Source organism: Lepisma saccharinum, chromosome 20 (assembly GCF_977018435.1).
Source record: "Lepisma saccharinum chromosome 20, izLepSacc3.1, whole genome shotgun sequence".
NCBI classification, from domain to species: domain Eukaryota; kingdom Metazoa; phylum Arthropoda; class Insecta; order Zygentoma; family Lepismatidae; genus Lepisma; species Lepisma saccharinum.
This window is the reverse complement of record NC_139248.1, coordinates 7063752-7088749: the sequence shown is the minus strand read 5'-3', so window position 1 is coordinate 7088749 and position 24998 is coordinate 7063752. Positions and strand designations below refer to the sequence as shown.

General features: G+C 38.5%; 1 protein-coding gene across 1 annotated transcript in view; it reads left to right on the top strand.

The window, feature by feature from the left end:
- The window catches only part of LOC146003693 (uncharacterized), an 85042-nt gene that overhangs the window by 38015 nt on the left and 22029 nt on the right, over positions 1 to 24998 (top strand). The window contains exons 6-9 of the mRNA XM_083142059.1: positions 18760 to 18967; positions 21190 to 21315; positions 22917 to 22990; positions 24131 to 24175. Coding sequence (XP_082998185.1) covers positions 18760 to 18967; positions 21190 to 21315; positions 22917 to 22990; positions 24131 to 24175 — 453 coding nt within the window. The remainder of the gene's footprint in view (positions 1 to 18759; positions 18968 to 21189; positions 21316 to 22916; positions 22991 to 24130; positions 24176 to 24998) is intronic.

Sequence of the window (24998 nt, the reverse complement as noted above, 5' to 3'; positions counted from 1 at the left end):
AATTGCGAACGGAGATCACTACGAAAATTGTGGAAAAAAAAGAAGCGAGGCTATTTTGGCTAATGGTAACGATGAGGATGAATAATGGTTGTTTTAATAAAATTGACGAAGTGGGGCATGTTGAATATACCTAGCCTAAAATAAAATTCAACAATTAATGTTAAACATTTGCCACTCTGAAATGGCAACGGCTATCATCATAACATCACTTGTTTCTAACCTATCTATATTGGCCCTCTCTCTACCCCTCCATAAATTCGATTCGAAAGGTACAATTATTCCAGTTTTTGAATAATCAATCAAATCAAATTTGACGTAATCAAATATTTTTTTGAAAAGATGGTTGAAGAGGTTGAGACTATTGGCAGCCTCTTACGCGAATCGAAACCAAATGCTTCTATTATCCAGCGATGAACTTCAATCTCACAATAACATTGAAACGTGTCCGGTGTGCGATCAAAGGTTTCCACCGACGAGAACCGGAAAGTTATTTCATCATAATCACTTCACCGGAAACTACATCGGTGGAATCTGTAACATAATGTATTCATGTATGTGTTTGACAATCATATATCACTTATTAGAACAATTTTCATATTGTTTTTACTATGTGAGATGATATTTTATTTACATTTACGATAAAATAGAGGTTTGGGTGTAATAACAGTTTTTTATTAATTAATTTAGAGATGCTTTTTTTATTTGTTGAGTTAATGATTAGGTTAATTTGTTATTTCTCGCGAAAAAGAGGGAACCACAGCTGAAAGAAAATACACAACTTGTATTATTGAGGTCAAGAGTTTGTTTTAATATTACTTTTTGCACACATAGGCTAATCACGACTCGGGATATGTTTAAAATGGAATCTGAAATATTATGCGACCTGACTGGAACTCGGAATAGGACACACTGATTACAAGACGTCGATACATTACCACTTGGTCGGTTCGTATCTTATTTTAAACTGTAGGTCCACGCTCTATTAGCCTATCTGTGTATAACGTGGATTTAGAATTCAGTAGAAAATAACGTCGATCTAGCATTTTTTTTTTTGGATTTTAGATGTGTTGAGACCACTAAAATTACCAATTCTTATAATAAAAAACTTTTCCTCATATTACTATTTTGAAAGAGAGAATTAATTGTATAATATTTTGTTGTTAATTTCAAAGAAGACTAATTCAAATAGTAACAACGGGAACGAATAAAGCTTACGAAAAGTTTTTGCCACTGTGAGAATTTGAACCTACGACCATTAGAGTGACAACCCAGTGCGATAACCACTAGCCCACGAGTTTGTTTCTTCTTACGGCATGATTATGAGTTAAGACCAATTTGTTCAATATGCATAAGAAATATAATCCCCCCCACTCGCTTTTTTATAAACAACGCACCCAAATACTTCTTTATAACAAATAAAATAAAGGTGGTATGAATGTCACAAGATATTTAAGCAAAATCTACTATATTTACGTCGCAATTGTTTTACATGAGAGGCCACATCTTCGAGAATTGAGGTTGTGGTTTGACTGTAATTGTAGGATACCCCATAGGTATTGATAAGCCAAGGCTCTAGTGTGCACTAGATTTGTTATTTGTAGTGATGTGCTCAGGAATTTTTGTAAAGAGGTATGTGAATATAAAAATTGTGTTAATGCTTATTTTTTTAAACAGTGACTCATATTTTAATATCTCTCTGTCTATTTTATTATTCTACTTAGGAACTAATTAGTATTACAGAAGTTATATTGAAAAGAAATCTCACGTGACAATGACGAGAAATTAGATTTGTGAATGAATAGTTTTCATATTTTAAAACCTCGAAGGGTTATGGACTATCTCCCGATTCCCTTTTTCCACAATCCTACCTAGAGTTATTTTTAACTAGCAACGAGGTGACGTTTGGTCAGCACGACGAACCCTCAGCTGTTATAGAAGATATCTGAAACCAGCTTACACCAGTCATTTGTAGCTCCCCAATTTTTTGATGGTGGGTTGCTACCGGCCTTATACGTAGCCCGATAAATTCCGACCAGAACCGGATTCGAACCTATGCCGTCTCGCAGCGAACATTCTCAAGACGGAGTGAACGCCGTAACTCGCTCAGCTACGGAGGAGGACTCTCTCTCTTTTTTTCTCCCTCTCTATTTTTTCTCTAAATTTTCATCATCATAGTTAAAATTAATCCAAGAGAAAATATATATTTTGTGTTGACATAGGAAATATGCAATAAAAATGCATGATCAATAGTTAAGGTCAAAATCTGAATAAACAGTGAGGGTGATACACGCAAGCTTCCAGGCATGTGATTTGCACAGAATTAAATATAAAAAATGAGAGATGGAAGGTTTTTGTTACTATTAGAATTTAAGGACGGAAAATATGTACAGTGAATGAATACTACGTTTGACTAATCGTGAGATGAGTATCACAGTACGTTTTTTATCGTTCTTATATAAACGTTGAACGTTTAAGAACGTATAAGAATGTTTACCGAAACGTTTCAACGCTTGCGTGAAAACAACGTTGAAACGTTTTCGGTAAACATTCTTATACGTTCTTAACGTTTCAACGTTTATATAAGAACGATAAAAAACGTACTGTGATACTCATCTTCACGATTAGTCAAACGTAGTATTCATTCACTGTACATATTTTCCGTCCTTAAATTCTAATAGTAACAAAAACCTTCCATCTCTCATTTTTTATATTTAATTCTGTGCAAATCACATGCCTGGAAGCTTGCGTGTATCACCCTCACTGTTTATTCAGATTTTGACCTTAACTATTGATCATGCATTTTTATTGCATATTTCCTATGTCAACACAAAATATATATTTTCTCTTGGATTAATTTTAACTATGATGATGAAAATTAGAGAAAAAATAGAGAGGGAGAAAAAAAAGAGAGAGAGTCCTCCTCCGTAGCTGAGCGAGTTACGGCGTTCACTCGTCTTGAGAATGTTCGCTGCGAGACGGCATAGGTTCGAATCCGGTTCTGGTCGGAATTTATTCGGGCTACGTATAAGGCCGGTAGCAACCCACCATCAAAAAAATTGGGGGAGCTACAAATGACTGGTGTAAGCTGGTTTCAGATATCTTCTATAACAGCTGAGGGTTCGTCGTGCTGACCAAACGTCACCTCGTTGCTAGTTAAAAATAACTCTAGGTAGGATTGTGGAAAAAGGGAATCGGGAGATAGTCCATAACCCTTCGAGGTTTTAAAATATGAAAACTATTCATTCCACAAATCTAATTTCTCGTCATTGTCACGTGAGATTTCTTTTCAATATAACTTCTGTAATACTAATTAGTTCCTAAGTAGAATAATAAAATAGACAGAGAGATATTAAAATATGAGTTCACTGTTTAAAAAAATAAGCATTAACACAATTTTTATATTCACATACCTCTTTACAAAAATTCCTGAGCACATCACTACAAATAAACAAATCTAGTGCACACTAGAGCCTTGGCTTATCAATACCTATGGGGTATCCTACAATTACAGTCAAACCACAACCTCAATTCTCGAAGATGTGGCCTCTCCATGTAAAACAATTGCGACGTAAATATAGTAGATTTTGCTTAAATATCTTGTGACATTCATACCACCTTTATTTTATTTGTTATAAAGAAGTATTTGGGTGCGTTGTTTATAAAAAAAGCGAGTGGGGGGATTATATTTCTTATGCATATTGAACAAATTGGTCTTAACTCATAATCATGCCGTAAGAAGAAACAAACTCGTGGGCTAGTGGTTATCGCACTGGGTTGTCACTCTAATGGTCGTAGGTTCAAATTCTCACAGTGGCAAAAACTTTTCGTAAGCTTTATTCGTTCCCGTTGTTACTATTTGAATTAGTCTTCTTTGAAATTAACAACAAAATATTATACAATTAATTCTCTCTTTCAAAATAGTAATATGAGGAAAAGTTTTTTATTATAAGAATTGGTAATTTTAGTGGTCTCAACACATCTAAAATCCAAAAAAAAAAAAAAATGCTAGATCGACGTTATTTTCTACTGAATTCTAAATCCACGTTATACACAGATAGGCTAATAGAGCATGGACCTACAGTTTAAAATAAGATACGAACCGACCAAGTGGTAATGTATCGACGTCTTGTAATCAGTGTGTCCTATTCCGAGTTCCAGTCAGGTCGCATAATATTTCAGATTCCATTTTAAACATATCCCGAGTCGTGATTAGCCTATGTGTGCAAAAAGTAATGTTAAAACAAACTCTTGACCTCAATAATACAAGTTGTGTATTTTCTTTCAGCTGTGGTTCCCTCTTTTTCGTGAGAAATAACAAATTAACCTAATCATTAACTCAACAAATAAAAAAAAGCATCTCTAAATTAATTAATAAAAAACTGTTATTACACCCAAACCTCTATTTTATCGTAAATGTAAATAAAATATCATCTCACATAGTAAAAACAATATGAAAATTGTTCTAATAAGTGATATATGATTGTCAAACACATACATGAATACATTATGTTACAGATTCCACCGATGTAGTTTCCGGTGAAGTGATTATGATGAAATAACTTTCCGGTTCTCGTCGGTGGAAACCTTTGATCGCACACCGGACACGTTTCAATGTTATTGTGAGATTGAAGTTCATCGCTGGATAATAGAAGCATTTGGTTTCGATTCGCGTAAGAGGCTGCCAATAGTCTCAACCTCTTCAACCATCTTTTCAAAAAAATATTTGATTACGTCAAATTTGATTTGATTGATTATTCAAAAACTGGAATGATTGTACCTTTCGAATCGAATTTATGGAGGGGAAGAGAAAGGGCCAATATGGACAGGTTAGAAACAAGTGATGTTATGATGATAGCCGTTGCCATTTCAGAGTGGCAAATGTTTAACATTAATTGTTGAATTTTATTTTAGGCTAGGTATATTCAACATGCCCCACTTCGTCAATTTTATTAAAACAACCATTATTCATCCTCATCGTTACCATTAGCCAAAATAGCCTCGCTTCTTTTTTTTCCACAATTTTCGTAGTGATCTCCGTTCGCAATTGGCTTTTGTAGATTAACAAAAATCGTCTGAAGTTTGAACACGTCATACCGGTGCAAGCTGTTTTTGTGATTGTTCTCCTCGATTATTCAAAATATCTAATTTTCGCATATTCAAATACACACAAGTGAAGAGGGGTTCATGCCACATTAGTGATTTTAAATTGTATTCTCGGAGCCATGCACACATTTCCTAACATTGTTGGCTTGTAGTCGATGAGTTGTGCAGGTACAGCTGTGAAGTTGTTAATAATACCCAACACAGACAAATCACCCAACATTGCTTTTCAACATAGATTTTTAACTAGAAAATTGTTATGATTACAGTACACCCTTATCAGTATACAATAACATGGCGCCATTTTTCTGTTTCTGTTGCCAACAAAAGCAAATCTACAGACCACAGGTTTGAGAAATAAGACATTAACTATATTTTGCATACATGTAGGTACGCCCCGCGAGGTGTGTTATTGGAAAACTCAATACATGTAAGCAGTGGAGTAAATTTTTTTTCTTTTATTTTGATGTCCATGTATTTATCTGAACCCTCTTGTCCAACCAAAACAAAAAACTCCGGTCCTATCTGGAGAGTGCAAAAAATAATATGTATGTTTATTCAGAAAAACCATCTATAGACAATACCGTTGCGCCCTCCATGTGCATTTTTCTTGTTGGCTGAACACGAAGATGCCCGAGACTGCTTTCGAAATTGCTTTCAGCCTCGCATCACGATACAGCCGTTTTCTACAATTCTATTAGCCTACTATTATTATCTAAAACTATTTCATCACACTATCAAAAATAAAAAATAACATTTCTCTCCTTCCCTCGCTTTTAGCCATCGTCCAGTGTCCTTCTAGATAGCAGGTGAATCGTGACTAGCTAAAATATTGAAATCAAAACATGAATTATCTGTTATAACCCCCCCTCCTCTTTTTTTCTCACCCCTTCTTTACATGCACGCTCGATGACATTGAAATAAACAAAAACACACCGCTATGCTTAACAAAAAAACATCCATTGTACAACTCTATAGGTTGAGGTTCATAAGCCTCGTACATCTCATGCAAGAGACTGCATATCTTGTTTACAGTTTATAGTGGCATCATATTCCTTCACTCGGGAGACTTGCAAGACAGCTCATTACTAGATCTGTTTTGTCAATATGAGAATGCTTGCTATCAGTAATGAAATTTTTATGGTGTTTAACCTAACAGCTGAGGGGGGCAAGGCATTCCACATTTACCTTTGCTAGTACAATAAATATCAATGTTTTTTAAGTTATGCAATAATTTTTGACATTATATTCATGTCCATTTCCAAAGCTAGATTTATATACACAAACAACTCGCTCTTGCAATATATTATCTATTGTGAAAAATTCTCGCATGTTCGCGAAACAGGAAATACACGTCATAGCTTCCGTGAATCGAGCGCAAGGTTACTGGAGCACGCAAAATACCGTATGCCAAAAATTAAATATTCCAAATGCAGGCATCATGCACAAATAGAATAATCGGGTTGAATTTACAGTCTAAAACCACCATGTTCTGGCAGCAAGTATCAAAAACATGCGGTTAGAAGATTTTGATAGGGAGTGAGTGAAATAGTTGTTGCAAATTACCTTTTAAACCCAGTACAATATGTAGGAATATATTGCGTATAAGCTGTCTCACTCTCTCCCTATGTGTGTCAGGTAGTCGTGTCGATCGTTAGTTGTATGTCACAGCTTAACTGTACTAGGTAATATTTTTACATGAGGTAAGTTGGCATAATCTGCGAGGGTATATGTTTCAAGCTTCTAGCTGTAGAGCCTATTTGCAAAGTGTAAGTTTGGCTCGTCGAAAGCAACTCAAACAGTGTTGCCAGCTGTAGGTTAATTTTCCCCGTTATACAATTGCAAGAGGTGAGTTGCTTATACCCTGTCTGGAAAATATGTCCATGGCTTATGTCGTAGGTTAATTTAGTTTGCAATAGATCTTGTGTGTTGCCCCTTACAAGTGATATAGCTGCCTTTCTGCCTTTGAGTCACCTGTAAGACTATATGTGGGTGGGCGAGTGAGGTTAGTTTAGTTTACAATAGATCGACCTGTCATGCTATATACTACTTTCTGCTTTTTAAGTTACCTGTAAGACTATATGTGGGTGGGTGAGTGAGGTTAGTTTAGTTCACGATAGATCACACTTTGAATTTGCTCACACTCTCTCTGTCTGTGTGTCAGGTGGTCGTGTCGATCGCTAGTTGTATGTTACAGCTTAACCCGAACTAGGTAATATTAACTGTACTTCAAAAATAAAATTGTGTGTATCTCATATCGAACTAGAAATAAAAAAAAATCAAACATTAAGCATTCATGCAAATTAATTAAGCCGTAAATTCAAAATTTTGACCCTCACACAAATCGCATTACATACATACATACATGTGGAAAAACAGAAGTATGCTTTTTTTTCGCTCCCCGTGGTGTTTACAAGAGCCCCCCTGTAAGTAAGACTAATCAGGGGTGGACCTACAGTTTCAAAAACCACTTGTGCGAGTATCGAATCCTTAAATACCACTGCGCCATAGGGGGAGGAGGCCCGGTGAGAGGGGGTAGAAAACTGGAAACATTAACACCGCTATTGCCAGTTAGCGTCTTCTTCATCTTATTGCATACTTATCATCTTATAGAAGATTACACCGTCAACTTGTAACTTGTAGGTTAGCCTCGCCTGTGAAATATCATATATTTAAAAAACAAAAAAATTGTGAAGCAACTAGTCAGTGTTGCCAACTCCTATTGGACGAATCTTCGACAACAACCCCCCCCCCTCGCACAATTCGAGCACGAAGACTTCCGCGACAGACCTCGGTGCAAAAAATAAATTTCCCCACTGGTCCAAGCACACCCTTCCACGCATACAAAAGCATTTCGACAAGCACATGTACAATTTGGATTTCACCTCGAGGGTGCTGCAGAATAACAACAATCCAGCCGATAAGGCACCTCTGATCAAATTAACACTGCACACTACGATCAAAATCCAATATAAATTAGTTCGATGCGCAAATTAAAAAAACAACACGTGAAACTCTACAGAGGTGCGGTTATCTACAACCGCAGCCGTTAGAACCTTTTACTTTTTTGGTTGGGCACCACGCACCCTGGCGAGATTATAGAGGCCAGGCATCCTAAAAAACAACAATTATTTATTTGTTTGTTTGCCTCACAATACGAAAATAATAAGAAGCACGCGCGTATGCATGTGCAGCACATCGCCTGCGAGAGAGGTTTACAAAAGCCGTGTCCGGATTGGCAAGCACTCCATCCCGTTCTCTCCCCATTGCTCTCGCATGCCGTCAAAATCACGTCCAAGTCGTCCGAATCTGCATGTCCCCCTTGTAGTACGCCTGTCACTTTTCCCGCCAGGTGTCAGCCCAAACTTCACCCACCGCGTGGGGCGCAAACAAACAAATAATTTCCACCTAACTACTCATATTAAAAATATAACACGCTATTTCATCATTTACAATTTTTCTGCATTCATTATCGATAAAATATTAAAATATAACTGAGTTTTACATCCTCTAATCAGTAAATATTGCCTGTACAAAATAAAAATTAGAATATGGCTGCCAAGCGCAGCGTCACAGCGCCAGCGTGCATCTGTCGCGCCTCTCTGCTCTTCCCTCCGACTCCACGTCTACCGCAAATTCGGACAACAGAGATTGGCTGAGTCCCGGATGGAACAGCGCTCTAGGTGACATCTGCTGCTGATTCGGACGCAACCCCGGCCACTTCTATTAGTCAGTGTTGCCCATTCGTAGGTTAGCTTCGCCTGTAAAATATCACATGATGAAATATTCTTCAGGTAAGTTGGCAACATTGAACCGCAATTGATGTTACCAGTGTTGTCAACTTCTATTTGTAGGTTAGCTTCGCCTGTAAAATATCACATGGTGAAATATTCTTCAGGTGAGTTGGCAACATTGAATCGCAATTGATGTTACCAGTGTTGTCAACTTCTATTTGTAGGTTAGCTTCGCCTGTAAAATATCACATGGTGAAATATTCTTGAGGTGAGTTGGCAACACTAAACCGCAATTGATGTTGCCAGAGTTGCCAACTCCCATTTGTAGGTTAGCTTCGCCTGTAAAATAACATGTGGTGAAATATTCTTGGGGTGAGTTGGCAACACTGAACCGCAATTGATGGCACTCAACCCGTGCACCTCCACTAGTCAGTGTTGCCAACTCCCATTCGTAGGTTATCTTTGCTTGTAAAATATCATATGGTGAAATATTCTTGGGGTGAGTTGGCAACACTGATCGCCAATTGATGGCGCTCAACTAAGCTGATTACACTAATCAGTATTGCTAACTCTTATTCGTAGGTTAGCTTCGCCTGTAAAATATCACATGGTGAAATATTCTTGAGGTGAGTTGGCAACACTGATCGCCAATTGATGCTGGTGAACCCGGCTACCTCCACTAATCAGTGTTGCCAACTCCCATTTGTAGGTTAGCTTCGCTTGTAAAATATCACATGGTGAAATATTCTTGGGGTGAGTTGGCAACACTGCGAGAAAGCCTCAAGCGTTGCCAACTCCTTGTTTGAGGTTAGGTTAGACCCAAAAACAAAAACCTTGGTGATTTTTTCAAGTGAGGAGTTAGCAACACTGCGAGCGCCACCGAGCGCCATTTTCGGTTGGTGAACCGGGCCACCTGCACTCTGTAGGTTAGCTTCGCCTGTAAAATATCACATGGTAAAATATTCTTGAGGTGAGTTAGCAACACTAAACCGCAATTGATGTTGCCAGTGTTGCCAACTCCTATTTGTAGGTTAGCTTCGCTTGTAAAATATCACATGGTGAAATATTCTTGGGGTGAGCTGGCAACACTGCGAGAAAATGAGGCTCATGCCTTACGAGAGCAAACCGTTAACATACACCGTAAAAGGCTACGCCTCGCTCGAGCTGGCAACACTGCAAGAAAATGAGGCTCAGTGAGATTCGCAGTATTGCCAGCTTTTTGCTTTAAATTAGGTTAGACCGAGATAAAAACCTTGGTGATTTTTTCGAGTAAGGGGTTGGCAACACTGCGAGCCTCACCGAGCCTCATTTTCGGTTGGTGAACCGGGCCACCTGCACTACTAATACTCATGGATCCCACTGTACATACCTAATTACAGAGCCCATATGAAGGCTACATAGTGAATACAATTGCATATATTTCTGTAATATAGAGATATATATATTATACACATACATAAAAATACATTTAAAATTATTTTCTATATATATACACACACACTTTATCACATCATTTCATTAGGAAATTATGTGTTGAAGCTTAGGTCATTGCGTTAATAATGGCTTTACTGAGGTCCCTTAGGTTCATAGAAAAGATGTCAATGTTTTATTCTTGATTAGCAATTTATTGTAACTGGTGCACATTCTCCACAATGGAGATTTCTTTTTAATTTCCGATCTAGCCTTCTTTATAAGAAAAACTTCGTTTTTGAGTCTAGTTTTCGACGACGGGATTCGAAACTTTCTGAAATTTGCATTTTAAAAATCTAAAATATTTTCTACGTGGGAACAACGTGCATGGATTAAAATTTAGGGGAATGTGAAAGATTGCAATGTGGATTTTACGTTATTTAATTTAAACGTAATTGAAATTTACTATTTTTTTTACTAATTTAATATTTAATATTAATAAATATATTATGGTATAATCATAGACAGTATTAGTTCGATTATGTCTAGGCTTGCTGACAAATATAAACTTTGGTTTAAATTAGATGACAACGAGTAGATTGAATGGAATCTTTTGGTTTCCTCTGGCCAATACCATTTAATGAATTTGGAAGGTGGTGATGTGCATTGTCATGTTCCATTATGGACACCGAAAAATTACAATTAATCAGAATATTTCCACTTCAATATGTTTATTAATGAAAATTGCTTCGTAAACTAAATTTACCGTGGTGTCCGCCCGTTAACCTCCAAATTTGGAGGGAGGAAGCAACGCGTCCCCCCGGTTAGATTGTTTGATCCATCGCAGTAGGCAAAGCATTGGAAACGAAGCATGTTTTACCCGACTTGAGCGAATGTGGGGAAGGAAGGCGGTGTTGCAGCACGTGTGGGTGTGAGGAAAACAGGTGCATGCTGTGTTCCTTCACCCGGCGACGCAGAACAGCTGTTGGTGTTTAGGCGTCGGCTGCAGGAAGCGTGGAAAATAGCACGGCCGTTTCGTGATGCATCAGCGGCAAAATATTCCAGGAAGAGATCATCTCTTTGGCGCGCATTTTGCGAATATTACGTTTTGCCTCTCGGAGAAAGGTCAAAGTAAGGCTGGAGATAAGTTTATGGTCCATGATATCGATACTCCTCTAACGTTCAGTGCAAAATTAGATTCCAGCCAGGGCCGGCCGACTCGGACACCCCTGGAGGCGCCAAACAGGAACGTCCCCGTTGATTAGCGCCAAAACATTAATTCTGATTACATTAGCGTGGCTATTTATTTGTTTGAGTTCGTTTTTAAATCCACTTTATGCACAGCAGAAAGGCTAGTGGACCTACAGTTTAAAGTGAGAACCGAACCACTATGTGCCTCCACCGGCTGCGCGGCTATTTTGATTGATTGATTGAGTTTATTTTAGTTCGCGTTTTGTGCCTCTTGGCTAATATGCGAAGATCGAGATGAGTGATGAAATTTATGAATGGACATTCACAAATAACCAAGCCCGAGCGCGATTCGAACCCGGGACCCTTGGCGTCGCAGCGCGATGTGCTGACCACACGGCCACAGGGTCCGGCGCGCGGCTATTTGTTTTGAAAAGAGATGGATTTATTGTTGACAAGAATTAACTGATATTACTGCTGTATAATAATAACTATATTGTAAAATGAAGTAGCAACTTAAGCTAAGAGATTACTGTTATCTTGATGTCATTATGTAGGTATTAAATAAATACATACCTACAATAAACGCTCTCTTTGACCTTTCTATCGTTAAAGCCGTAATTACATAACATGGTTATGTTTTTATTGGAGGAAGTTGAAAAGTAAGGCAACCAGGGTAGAAACATTAGGAGACAGAATGGAAAGTAGGGGACGCCAAAAATCCACGTAGTTCGGTTGAAAATTTTATCTGGAGCCGCAGCCCACCTCCGTGGCGCAAGGGTCAGCACACCGCGCTACACCGCCAGGGGTCCTGGATTGGAATTCCGGCGTGGGTGTTCTTTGTGAGTGCCCATCAATTTCATGGTATCACGACTCATCCTCATCTTCGCGATTAACCATACGTGACTTAAAAGCGAAGTAAAATAACCCAGACAGTCAATCAAGATTAGACTCTAGATCTTATTTTCGTAATTGCTAAGAAAACAGCCAATGTGAGAGAGCAAGATTTCATGACGTCATTTCCGCTACTGGCGAAATGCAATCAGAGGAAGTTGACGTGTGCACGCTTCAGGCTGTGTTCTTTCCAACTGTTTGAAATTACTTTACAATCTGCAATATTCTATTGACAATATTTAACATTCTGTCCGTTAACTTACAAAAACGGGACGCATTTTCGTGAGCACAGATGCATCCATGTCGTCACCCCTCTTGTCACAGACAAAGGTAATAGGTTAGGTTAGGTTACCATTTGACGTACAGTGGGATCCATGAGTATTACCGTGCAAATTGTCTATAACCATGTTCGTGCACTTTATTTGACCCAATAAGAGCTTCAAGAATTAAAAGAAAATTCAAAACAAACTGTTGACAACTTCTGCACCAGCATACGTAAAAATCCATCGCTTAATAACACATAGGATGTGAGAGAAAATTAATGAAAATAGTCGTGGACAATTTGCACGGTAATACTCACTGCCCTCAACTCACATTCCAAGATCAGTCCACAGATAATGTGATAAGCGCTTTAACATTCCTTGCAAACACACATCCCGTTCCCCAGTTACTTGAAATTTACCAGCGCCATCTGCTGTTTGTGAGTTTGACCACAGGTGAAAGCGGGCAGCGAATTTATTTTTCCAGTCAAATGTGAATGCGGTTTCATTTCTTGCTCTCTGATTGGCTGATCAAGGGATTCCTATTTGTTTATCAGGTGTCAAAACATGTATTTCAACTATAATATAATACAATTCACACAATATTTTGCAAGACGTAACCAGTAGGCAAACATTGTCTGTGGTGATGCAAGAGTCTCCCATTTGAAGTAAATAGAGTTTGTGGTGGACTAAGGGACCCATGTTTTAATGTTTTAGCAAGTACAAAAAAATGTATTACAAATTTTTACACAATACATCAAAGTGTAGATAATACGTATGTAACCATTATTATTTAATTAATTCGATTTTTCTTGCATAACACAACACAATGGTGTTTTTGGATTCTTGTTAGATTCCTTTGTGCGTAAAAATCTTGCATACTGGAAACTAGAGGGAATCATTATGAAGCACGATTTATAAAGGGTTCCCTTAATCAGTTCTGCAGAGAGGCCCAAAGCTGTTGGTAAATATTAATCGTCCATTAACATTATTGACTTGTAAATATAAAGTAGATACAGTCCAGATTAGTCTATTTATGTTAAACGTTATATTCTTTGGCAATCTGGAAAGGTCGTTATCGAAATATTGCTATTTGATGTTGCTCGAAGTTTTTTTTTTTTTGGTGCAGTTTCAAGATATCATACTTTTTCTGTTACTTATCTCTTTTGGGGGAGGGGACAAGTGCCCCTGTGTCCCCTGCTATATCTGACAATGTGACACAATATATTAAAAATTTGCCCCTCTAGGATTGACTTCGCCCCCCCCTACAAACAATTCCTGGCTACGGGCCTGCTAGAAATATGGCGGAGATGCGCATTTGAGCTTGTTATTGATTTCATATTTATGAAGAAATTATATGTTCTCACTTGTGGAGTGGAATATATAGTTATATCCTTCTTAGTAAACTTAAAAATTGTAATCTTGTGTGGTGCAATGACTCACGATCTTTAAAATAGTTGCTACAAGTGGAAATATGAAGGTATGCTCGCCGCCATGGTGGTATCACCCCGGCTACAGCGCCTTGAATAACGTAGTGTGGAAAACGGCACAGTTCTGCGCGCTCTGGCTGGTTCCACTCGAAAATGATCCGCTAGAGGCGCTGGTGTTGACCCCGGTGCTTAGTGTTTAACTGCTTATAATGGAAGGAAATGGAGTTTTCGCTGCAACGTCTGATTCTTTTACATGAAGCATTTCTATGAATGTGATAATTGCTATGATATTTGGTACAGTGGTCGCGAAGATATTAACGAACATTCTAGACAGTCGACCACGTCCTGTTATCGTCATACTTTCGTTAATAATACGGGAGAAAAAATACGCGTGGAATGCTCTTGGCAACTAAATTTTTGTGTATGAATTAGGTTCATTATTTTTATCATCATCATCATTTCTTTTAAAGATATATACACTGAAGCATTTGTATTTTGGATATTTACTGTCTCTTTTCTTCCGTTTTAAACTAATCGCGGCGATGATGATAATGGTGATTCCATGAAACGACAAGGAGAACCCCACAAAACTTTCTTAGTGCCATCGACATGAGTGTAAGGAAACTTTCAAACCAATTGGACAAGCGACACGGGATGTTCACACTGTCACACTAGTGACACACACTTCCAGACTGTAAAATAGCATTCATTGCACATAAGGGTCCAAACAGCAAACGACACGTTCATATGGCGTATTCGCGTGCTACTTGTTACTTCGGTCGGAAAGCTCAAAGGAAGGGTGCTCAAACCGAAGCGACGCGCTACAGGGGGAGTTCCCAACTAAGTGACAAGCGACATGGTGGCTTCAGTCTATTGGCAAGCGTTCGCTGCTAATTGTGAGAACAACAGATAGGCGACACGATAAGTCACACGTGTCGCTTTGTCGCTTGTGCATCGCTCAAACTGGGCCATCTCCTCAATAGCTTGCAACATGTTGCCGTGTTTTGTTGTTCGCGCATGCGCGATGCAATGAGTGTCTTGCTTTAGGGAGATTGCGCACCAAAGCGACAAGGGGCACGCGATACTTATCGCTTGAGGATTTCACCAACCGAACGCTGGCCTGTGCTTCCCGTCATGCCGCTACGATCTGAAATGTTGCTCTTGATTGGCTCGTTTCCAAGCAACATATGTCGCTTCGGTGTGAAAGTTGCCTTGGACCGAAGGACCCGTGTCGCTTTGGTGTGAAATCCTCGTATCGTTTGTCGCGTATCGCTTTAGTGTAAAATCTCCTTGAGGAAACGGTGCAGTCAGAGCTTGTGTCCCTACGGTTTGAAAGGCTGCATTGATTTCCAACTGCTCGCTTCAAAGCTATACTTGTGGTTTGTCGCCTCGGTATGAAATATCTCTCAGGATACTATTTATATTCTAATGACATAGAAAAATAAAACTCTAGTACACAATCCAACACCTGACGTCCGGAATCACTTTGCGATGTTTCTTCTTGTGTTACGCATGCTATTTATTTATTAATTTTATTTTACTTTTCTTTCCAAATTAATGTCATTTCATGACTGCAAATCACTCCACAAATATAACTGTTTCCATCAATTCACGTACCGCCTTTCAAGACAAACAAATCTATATAATATATTCCAAAAACTAACAAAGCCGCATTACTTTCATAAGAAAATTAGCACCGACATTGATCGCACTGCCATCTATGTTTCTCATCCGTCTGGGGAACAGTTTCTTGGGTGGTTTTCCACACTACGTTATTCAAGGCGCTGTACCCCGGCTTCAGAATTTTAAGCTTCAAGTTGACCTACGTTAAAGGGCTCACGTTTCCGATCTGGTACAGTGGAATCCACGAGTATTACCGTGCAAATTGTCCGTGACTATTTTAATCAATTTTTCTCTTACCTCCTATGTGTTTTTAAGATTTTTATGTATGCTCGTGCAGAAGTTGTCAACAGCTTGTTTTGAGTTTTATTTTATTACTTGAAGTTCTTATTGGGTCAAATAAAGTGCACGAACATGATGATGGACAATTTGCACGGTAATAGCACAGATAAAGATATCTTTATCTGTGGTAATACTCATGGATCCCATACCTGGTGGCTTGCGTTTTAATCAGACACATACTCGTGCATACACACACTAATTCGACTTGACGATTATACGTTTACAAAGTTGCTGAAAGTTCTGTCGATGACTTCTTGCGTCATCCTGCAGCAAGAAGGATCAGCAAAGCCAAATTGGAGGGGAAAATAAACCACTGTTTATAGATCTTTTAAATTAATAGAGCGTACGATTTCTAATCGGTGCCAATGCCAACAACATCAGTCCCTGTGAGAACACTAGGCGTGCCTTTTAATAGATGTCAATTTGGACAGTTGTCTTTATCCCGCTCCTCTCTCGGATAATTGGAAACCGGAAATTAAATTTCTGAAGAGCCTTGCGTGCCTGGTACCGGACCAAAGATACCATTTCTGATACTTCTTTGGCGGGATTCCAAATCCTTGCGAATACATATATATATGGTAGAACCAGAATAACAATTGAAAACAAATTTCAGTCTAACTTATCTCATGTAAATTTCTATTATTTTAAAATTGTTTAAAAGGTTACTGTACATTAGTTCTTTCAAGGTTTGCGACAATGGTAATACATTAGCATGCAGGGTGATTTGGACATTATCCATTGTCAAGTACAGTGCGATCTATGAGTATTACCATGCAAGTTGTCCATGGATAGTTTCATTAATTTTTCTCTTACATCCTATGTGTTTTTAAGAGATGGATTTTTATGTAAGCTGGTGCAAAGTTGTCAACAGCTTGTTCTGAGTTTTCTTTTAATCCTTGACGCTCTTATTGGGTCAAATAAAGTGCACAAACATGGTGATGGACAATTTGCATGGTAAAACTCATGGATCCCACTGTACTAGGATGTCTAAAATTTCATAAAAACGAAATCTGTTTGATTATAATCACATAGAGGTTAACTGCTCACTAACCTATCGGTGAAGCTCAAACCTGAATGATTTAATCAATATACACTAATCAGAAGTGATATTCTTGTCCTTATCATGTAGGGTTACCAGACGTCCGGTTTTTTCCGGACATGTCCTACATTTTAGCCGTATGTCTGGCGTCCGGAGGAATTTGAAAAATATCATAAATGTCCTACACTTTGAGCATCACGTAATATTAATTTGGGAACTACGTGTTACAGTTGAACAAAAAGAAATCATGCAAGTTACAAGTCTAAAGACTGAACTCGCAAACTCAATAGCAATGCCCAAGAATAGAATAGAAGTTTGTCCTGCTAAAACAAAAACGGAAGCAATTTATGAACACGTTTTGGGCCACATTCTGATGATGTCAATGTTCGGTGCATGAGCGAAATTTCCTGCCTTTTGGTTTTGTACTGATAGAATAAGGTATTTTCCATTCTTATTCAATATGTTGATTATAAAGCCGGGGTATAGAGAACAAAGTTTTTGAATTAAAAACTACCCTGGATGAAACTTCTAGAACTATTTCAAGTTATGGTAATTGCTGAGTCATAATGCAAATGTTGCGAGAGTACTATTATTAACATCAGCACAACGGACTCATGAGAGAAACATTTTTTCATAAAGTCTGTAAAACGTTTGGTACTGGTTCAATATATTTTCAAAGAGTTTGACTGTTCAGTCTCGTATGTTTTGACTTTACATGAAATTTAGAGAGAAACTGGCTCCTCTGAGATGTAATAGTTAATACATGTAGTAAGAAGTGTACTGTTTAGTATTGATTACAACTTTGGGTTTAATAATTCATTAAGAAATCATATTTTTTTAAAAAAAACTGAAAAGTGTCAATACTTTGTAACTTGTTCTAGAAATGTGCATTACTTGTAGCGATTGTTTTGCGTCCTACATTTTGGAACATTATGTCCTACTTTTCCATTATAGCGATCTGGCAACCCTATTATCATGTTTTCCAACTACACGTTATGTTTTTCAATGTATCCCTGCTCTGTTAGCTCTACCTGTGACGCGGTAGTTATTCTTTTGAGCTTTGGCTTCACCCGGCTATACGCTGTGCAAAATGATTTTATAGAGGAGATAGACGATGTGATTGGCCCTTGCAGTGGAGATGTTTCAAAAACGTCATGCTATACTCTGTCCCACGAATCTCTGGAGTAAGCGAACGAAAACAAGTCTCTGCGCAAGTAGTGACTTCAGAGGGCTCGACCAATGATTGGGTTAGAGGGGAAGATGAGGCATGAAGGGGGCACGGCTCCCCTGGAAAATGAATGTTACCATTAACTTATATATTTCACATATATTTCCAGTCACAGTAATTTATGTTAATTATTGGAGGGATATTGCAGGAACATGATAACTTCAATCCGAAGAATTGTTTTTTGAGGGGGCAACGCTACCATGGGGGGGAAATATGCTTCGTTTGCCCCCTGGAATTACCTTGCTTGCCCCTCCATGGAAGAAATCCTGCGGACGTCCATGGCTACCAGACGTTTACACCAGCGCGTACTGCTTCGTTCCACCCACTCGCTATCTCCTCTTCTCTACCGTTATGCGTGGCCTTGATCCACATCCTGGTAGGTAGAGTAGCCAGTCAGATAAGCATATCCTTAAAATTTCCCGCGCTCTTTTGCTATTGAAGGAGAGAAGTAACACCGGCCCTACCTAGTTTCAGTAGTCTGAAACCTGTCTGATTTCTTGATGTTTCGTTACAGAATCTCGAGCAGCTTCGGAGCCTAGACTGAGGACGGACAGCCAATCACGAGCTGCCACGGAGGAGCAGCCATCCGCCGTCATAGTCGACGTGGAGGACGTCATAGAAGAGTCAGCCACCCTGGTGGCCATTCCAGCCGTCAAGACGGAGACTCCAGTCTACAGCTATGCTCCAGCCGAGGTTACCAGGCTGATCGACTCCAGCGGAAGGTTTGTATTTGCTGCATTCGCATCCTCCAAGTAATCCTTACAAGGAGTCAACAATGATTGTGGAATATCATAATTGTTTTTAATTGTTCGAGACAAGAAATCCATTATGAAACATTAATACGTTCAGCACGGCTCAGGACAGCTCTATACGGCTCGGCACAGTCCGGCACTGCTGAGCACAGCTCTACACGGCTCGGCACAGTTCGGCACGGCTCGACACAGTTCGGCACGGCTCGGCACAGTTCGGCACGGCTCGACACAGTTCGGCACGGCTCGACACAGTTCGGCACGATTCAGCACAGAAACGGGCAGGCCAACATTCGCAATGGGGAATTAATTATGGCAATGGTTGCAGCTTGTGTGGAGGGTGAAGAGCGGGAATAAAAGGCAGGGCTGTAGTAGAGGGTATACGGCGGTATACCCTCTGGTTAACCTTACTCATTGCCGTACACCATCCACTTTCCTTTCGTTGATATATATTTAAGCACTTTGGCCATTACTCCTGTGAGCTTATTTCAGTTGATGATTTTACTAGATCGGGAACATAATGTCGAGAAGATCCAAATGACACTAATTCAAGAGTTTGTGCAGAACGTTCTAGTGACAAGTGCGGTGACGTATCAAAAGAAGTTCTTTGGAATATTTTCGAGTAGTGTAGCCCTTACTTTAAATGGAATCATATAAATTCGCGTTTCGTATGTATTTTATTATCTTAAAAATCCCTTCCCTATTGTAAAATGCCTTTTGTTTATGCCAGTCATGAGTATATCATCATCAGTCATCAAGCAGTCATCATTAGTATTCTACAATCAATGTCAATTTTTGTGGAAGTTAAATGATTAAAATGATATCACCCTTAAATTTAATGGAAACGTAATCCAAAGTTAATGATAACATGGTCTCCACTTGACATTTCACCATATCTAGCGAATACCCTCTGACCATTTTGGGATTACATCACTGACAAGAGGCAGAGAAGCATAGCAAACGGAAACGCAGATTTCACTGCCATGGCGTCGCTTCTAATCGTGGGTCCCAGGTTCGAGATCAGGTGGAGAAGCATTTTGAGTGGCAACAGTAAATAATAGTGCTAGGATTTTTATGACCTAAAAATCACCAAAATATGCTCTTATGACATAACATTTTACAAAATATGGACTATAATTTGAAAAATATGCCCTTGTAACTAGACTGTTTCAAACATCAATATATATATTAACTTATGCTGAAATATTTTCATATAATACATACTATTTTTAGTTCACTTTATGGGCCCTGATGAGTTGAAATGCACATTGAATACTTTCTGTAAATTTTCAATTAAAAATGAAAAAGAATTTGCTGCAGTCAAAAAAATGAAGAAAACGAAAACCTCGAGTACGCATGGGAGTAAGAACGAATCCACTTGGAAAATGACTGTATATTTCTTGAAAAAGCGAAAATATGCTGAATATGACCCAAAATCCATCAAAATATGATTTATCAGGTAGAAATGGCCAAATATGCCAAAATGTTCCCTTAAAAAGCACCTTAAATCAATTAGTTTCTTCACAATATGAATTGTATATATATTTAGGGAACACATCACCCTTAGCAACAAAAAAATATTCTAAGTCATAAAAATCCTAGCCTTAGTAATTACCAACCTACTTTCAGCCATCCCAAACCACTTTGGATTTGAAGCAGCAGCATGATATTGATATTTTGTAGGTGTAGTATGGGGAGAGACAAAACATTTAATAGACAACCCGCTGCGACTAACAGTTCTGTGCATGAAGTGGACTTAAAACAAACAAAGAAATTCAGAAACACGGATATTTGCGAGAGGAGAGATCATGGTGAACTTGGATTCGAGACGTCATAGAGGAAATTCCTCCACTTTTACCTCTCATTTCCTCACACAACAGCGTGAACAATATGTACACACAAATCCTGCACCAGCGTTGTTCGGGACCAAGGACAAGGACATGTTTTAATTTTCGGGGAGTCATTCTGGCCGTTCAGCCGAGCTGAAATAAAGTGTACCGAGCCTGTCAATTTGATTTATTTTAAATACATTTGCTGTGTCGAGCCGAGCAATGGATACTGGGTTCTCTGCCCTCTGGCGTTGTGACTGCCAGGTTTATACATGTCGAAGTGAATCTGCAATTTAGTCCTGTAAGTAGAATGTTGGTTATGTGCGCAACAGGCGGAAGTGCAATCTGATGTCTTGCTCCTTTCAGTGAGAGCGACAAGGAGCCAGGGGCTTTGAAGAAATCCGACTCCGTAAAGACCGATTCTAGCTACAAGTTGATCGAGGAGAACATGAACTTACTAACGAAGCTCAAGGACAAGGAAAATATTTGCAGGTAACTTAGTATCATAAACTACGAACTATGAATCACATATATTGAAATGTCTTGTTCTCGAATACGAGTGACTAGGATGAATGATTAATATTTTAAGAGGAGATTATAAACGGCCTCTTTCTTTGGACATAAAATAGAAATGAACTACTTTCCTTGCTAGACAGAAGCTCACTGATGAATCCAAGTTTACAGTTTTTGGTTCTGCAATAAGAAATTGCTTATTTCGACTTTATTTCAAGAAGGCTAAGTTGTTCTATTCAGTGACCATGCCATGAAAATTAGTTCTGTCTGTATTAAGCTTAGGTTCTATCGAAATTGTATCTTAAGAATACTGATATTCACAGTAAGGATATTTTGGAGGCTGGGCAACTTCGAAAAGTTGTAGGAAACGATTTACAGTCAACAAATCAACTATATTAATTTTTTAAAGACAAGATTATCTGTCCTGAGAAGAAGAATTGGGGGGGGGGGTCAGATGAAACGTTTTAAACTCATCTTGCTGCTCGACTTTTAAACAGAACTTTCCTAGATTTGTACATGGTAACACTACAGTGGCGTGCGGTGACCATTTAGATAGCCGAAACACTGAATATATAATTTTTAAGTAAACAATAGCAAACCAAGGGGCAAGCTTCCCTTGATAAAAATCACAGCTGGTAATAGTTAATTTCATTTTTAAGCTGGTCATCAAGCGCAGTTTCTATTCTGTTCTCCCCGAAAGCAGTTATAGCTACAGACGATCGTAGATGGTTAACAGACAGTCCGTGCTCGGCTATTGATTTCACTAAATTTCCCAAATGCATGTACCCAGTTTTGGTCCAAGAAGTATTTATATCATTTCCAAACAGCAGACAATACCAGCAAAATACCGCATTTAGCTCAGCGCTACCGGCTAACCAGCCACATTTGGTATACATATTACACTGAAAATGTCTAGTGAATTTACTGGTCCTTTGAACCAAGTTCGGTAGTCCTGGTGTTGGCCGTCCATTTTTAATTATCTAATTTTTTTCTGAGAAAGAACGGTCAGAAAACGGCTTGGACAAAAGCTCCTTTATAATACACATTGTTCTATATTACTAGATACTAACTGGCACCTTCACATATTTTCATATACATTCGGCAAACCAAACCCGTAAACTGAGGAAAACCGAAAACAATACGAGTTGAAACACCCCGATACACTCTCGAACTCCCTGTCCGATGCTAGTTTCGGTTGCAGAAGAAATACAGGCACACGGCCCGTGACCTTGAGGTGCGCGCGCAACTGTTTACCACTGCTTATGCGATGCGAGAGAAAGATTGCTTCGGCTCAACGTCAGTGCATCCCTGCAGGGACTGGTGTTTGTTCTATTTGTAGCGAAGAAATGTGACGGTTTTATCTAGATATTATTGAATAATCGTGTGATTATAATGACATAATATATTGTTACGTTATTGCATATTGTATTCCGAAGCAACACTTCGGTAGCTTACCTTGTATGCACGTCACTGGTAACACATAAATAAATTTGTCAATTATAAACCCGTTAAAATGCTCAATAAGAGCTCAACTTTCTTGTCAAAATACAAGCTAATTCGACTTTTTTTTATATTTGCAGGAAGTTAGAGAACGAAATTGAAAATCTTGAGGGACAAATTAGTGATGTAGCCAAAAGTCATCAGGAAGAACTTGGTAAGTATGTCTCACGAATCAGGGGCGCCTCAAGATAAAACTTTCACCTGTGCAAAGTGGACTTTTGGCGCCACCCCCCCATTTCTACCCTCCCACTCTCCATAATTTCCCATATTGTTGCCCTTACTTTCCACCATAACTAACTAACTAACTCTCTAGCATTCTTGAACCCAAAGGTTCATGGCTGCAGCTATCTTGAGTAAGATCTATATACTCTTTTCCATCCCTACCGATTTCCTTTAGGTCCATCTCAACGTTGTCCCTTCATCTTCGTCTTGGTCTTCCTACAGGTCTCTTACCATCAGGTTTCCCAACAATAATACTGTAAACTCTTCTTTTCTCTCCCATTCGTGCCACATTGCCTGCCCACCTAAGTCTTCTTGATTCAATCATTCTAATAATATCTGGACATTAATACAAATTATGTAGTTCTAAATTATGTAACCTTCTCCACTCACCTATCTCCTCATTCCATTTAGGCTCAAATATTTTCCTAATGGATCTTATTTTCCACCATCACTCAATAAAAATATCATCATGTCATGTATTTACGGTTTTAACGAGGAGAAATAATAGCGCCTTATTTCTTAAATACAAGTGTTACTGTTAAATAACACGGTTATTGAAGGTTAGTACTTATTTTACAGTAATCTGTTAGCTTAAATTGTTACATTATCTTGCAATATACTTATTATATTATGCAGCAGTAACTTAATAGATTTTTTGTGTACACAAATCCAACTGTCTTTAAAACAAATAGCTAGGATTATACATAGGCCTAATCAGAAATAAGGTTTTAGTGCCACTCAAGGATGAAACTATATCTTTGTTTTATCTAACATAATAATTCTACCGACTCCTTTCGGACATGAAACATCACTTGTATTCATACATATCCAGTATATAACTTTTTACTCACTGTTTTCTTTTGTTTACTGTCAACTGTTTTTTTTTTTACATGCACGTTCATAAATTCACATTGGAAAGTCACCACAACTCTACATTATAATATTTGAGCTCGTCACAATCAAAATCGTTCAAAAAGTATAATGTTTTGCAGCTAGTATACATACTATATTTGGGCAATTTAATAATTTCTGTAACTTCTGTAACAGCGTAATTATCTTATTTCTTCACTAGAAAATCTAAGGAAACAAGAAACCGGATTGGATGATACAAATCCAGGTATGTTCTATTTTCTTTAATTAGCCTAGTAAATAATACAACTTTCACAACTTTGCGTAGGAAATAGAAGAATCGTAATGGCTGCATGAAGTAAAGTGTAGACTTTAGAATGTTATTCGGACACATCATTTTTTAAAAATAAGTATTAGAGAAGCCTATTTACTATTTGTATTATTATTATTATTATTATTATTTGCATGTATCTTATTCTGCATCATTTTGATGCTCGTTGAGGACTCGTAACGGTAATCTTTGGCGCTTAGACGGTAAGTTGTTCACTTAAAGCACTAGGCCAACGAGGTGGCCACTCGATATTTGTTATTTTTTAACCTCTCTTATAAATCGCGAAGATGAGGATGAGTGATTATGATTTGCAGGCAAATTGAGTGGGGATACTTTTTCTCAAGTCAGGGGTGGCTAGAGAGGAGGGAAAACGTCATGACGCGTCCTGCGTTATGGGGGGGTTAAAAAAATGTTTGTTGGTGGGGGAGGGGTTAAAATAATTCTACACAGATTGTGAAAATCAATTACAATTCATATATAGTTTATCCCCCATTTTCATTTTTCTTCACATAGCGTGGGTGGTTTGATCCATTGATCAGGGTTTCCACTGCAACGAGCGGTTTTCGCTCGAGCGCCAAATAGTTCAGACGGACGACGCTAGATAGCGTACGGAATCGAAAGCTTGTCTGCTCGAGCGAAAAACGCTCGGACAGGCAAAACGAGTTGTATGCGCTCGAAGCCCAGTATAGCTCGACAACAAGGAAAAAACCTTCCGTCAAAAGCGTTCGCGCATCTTCCCTGCCGTTATCGGTGCTCGGGG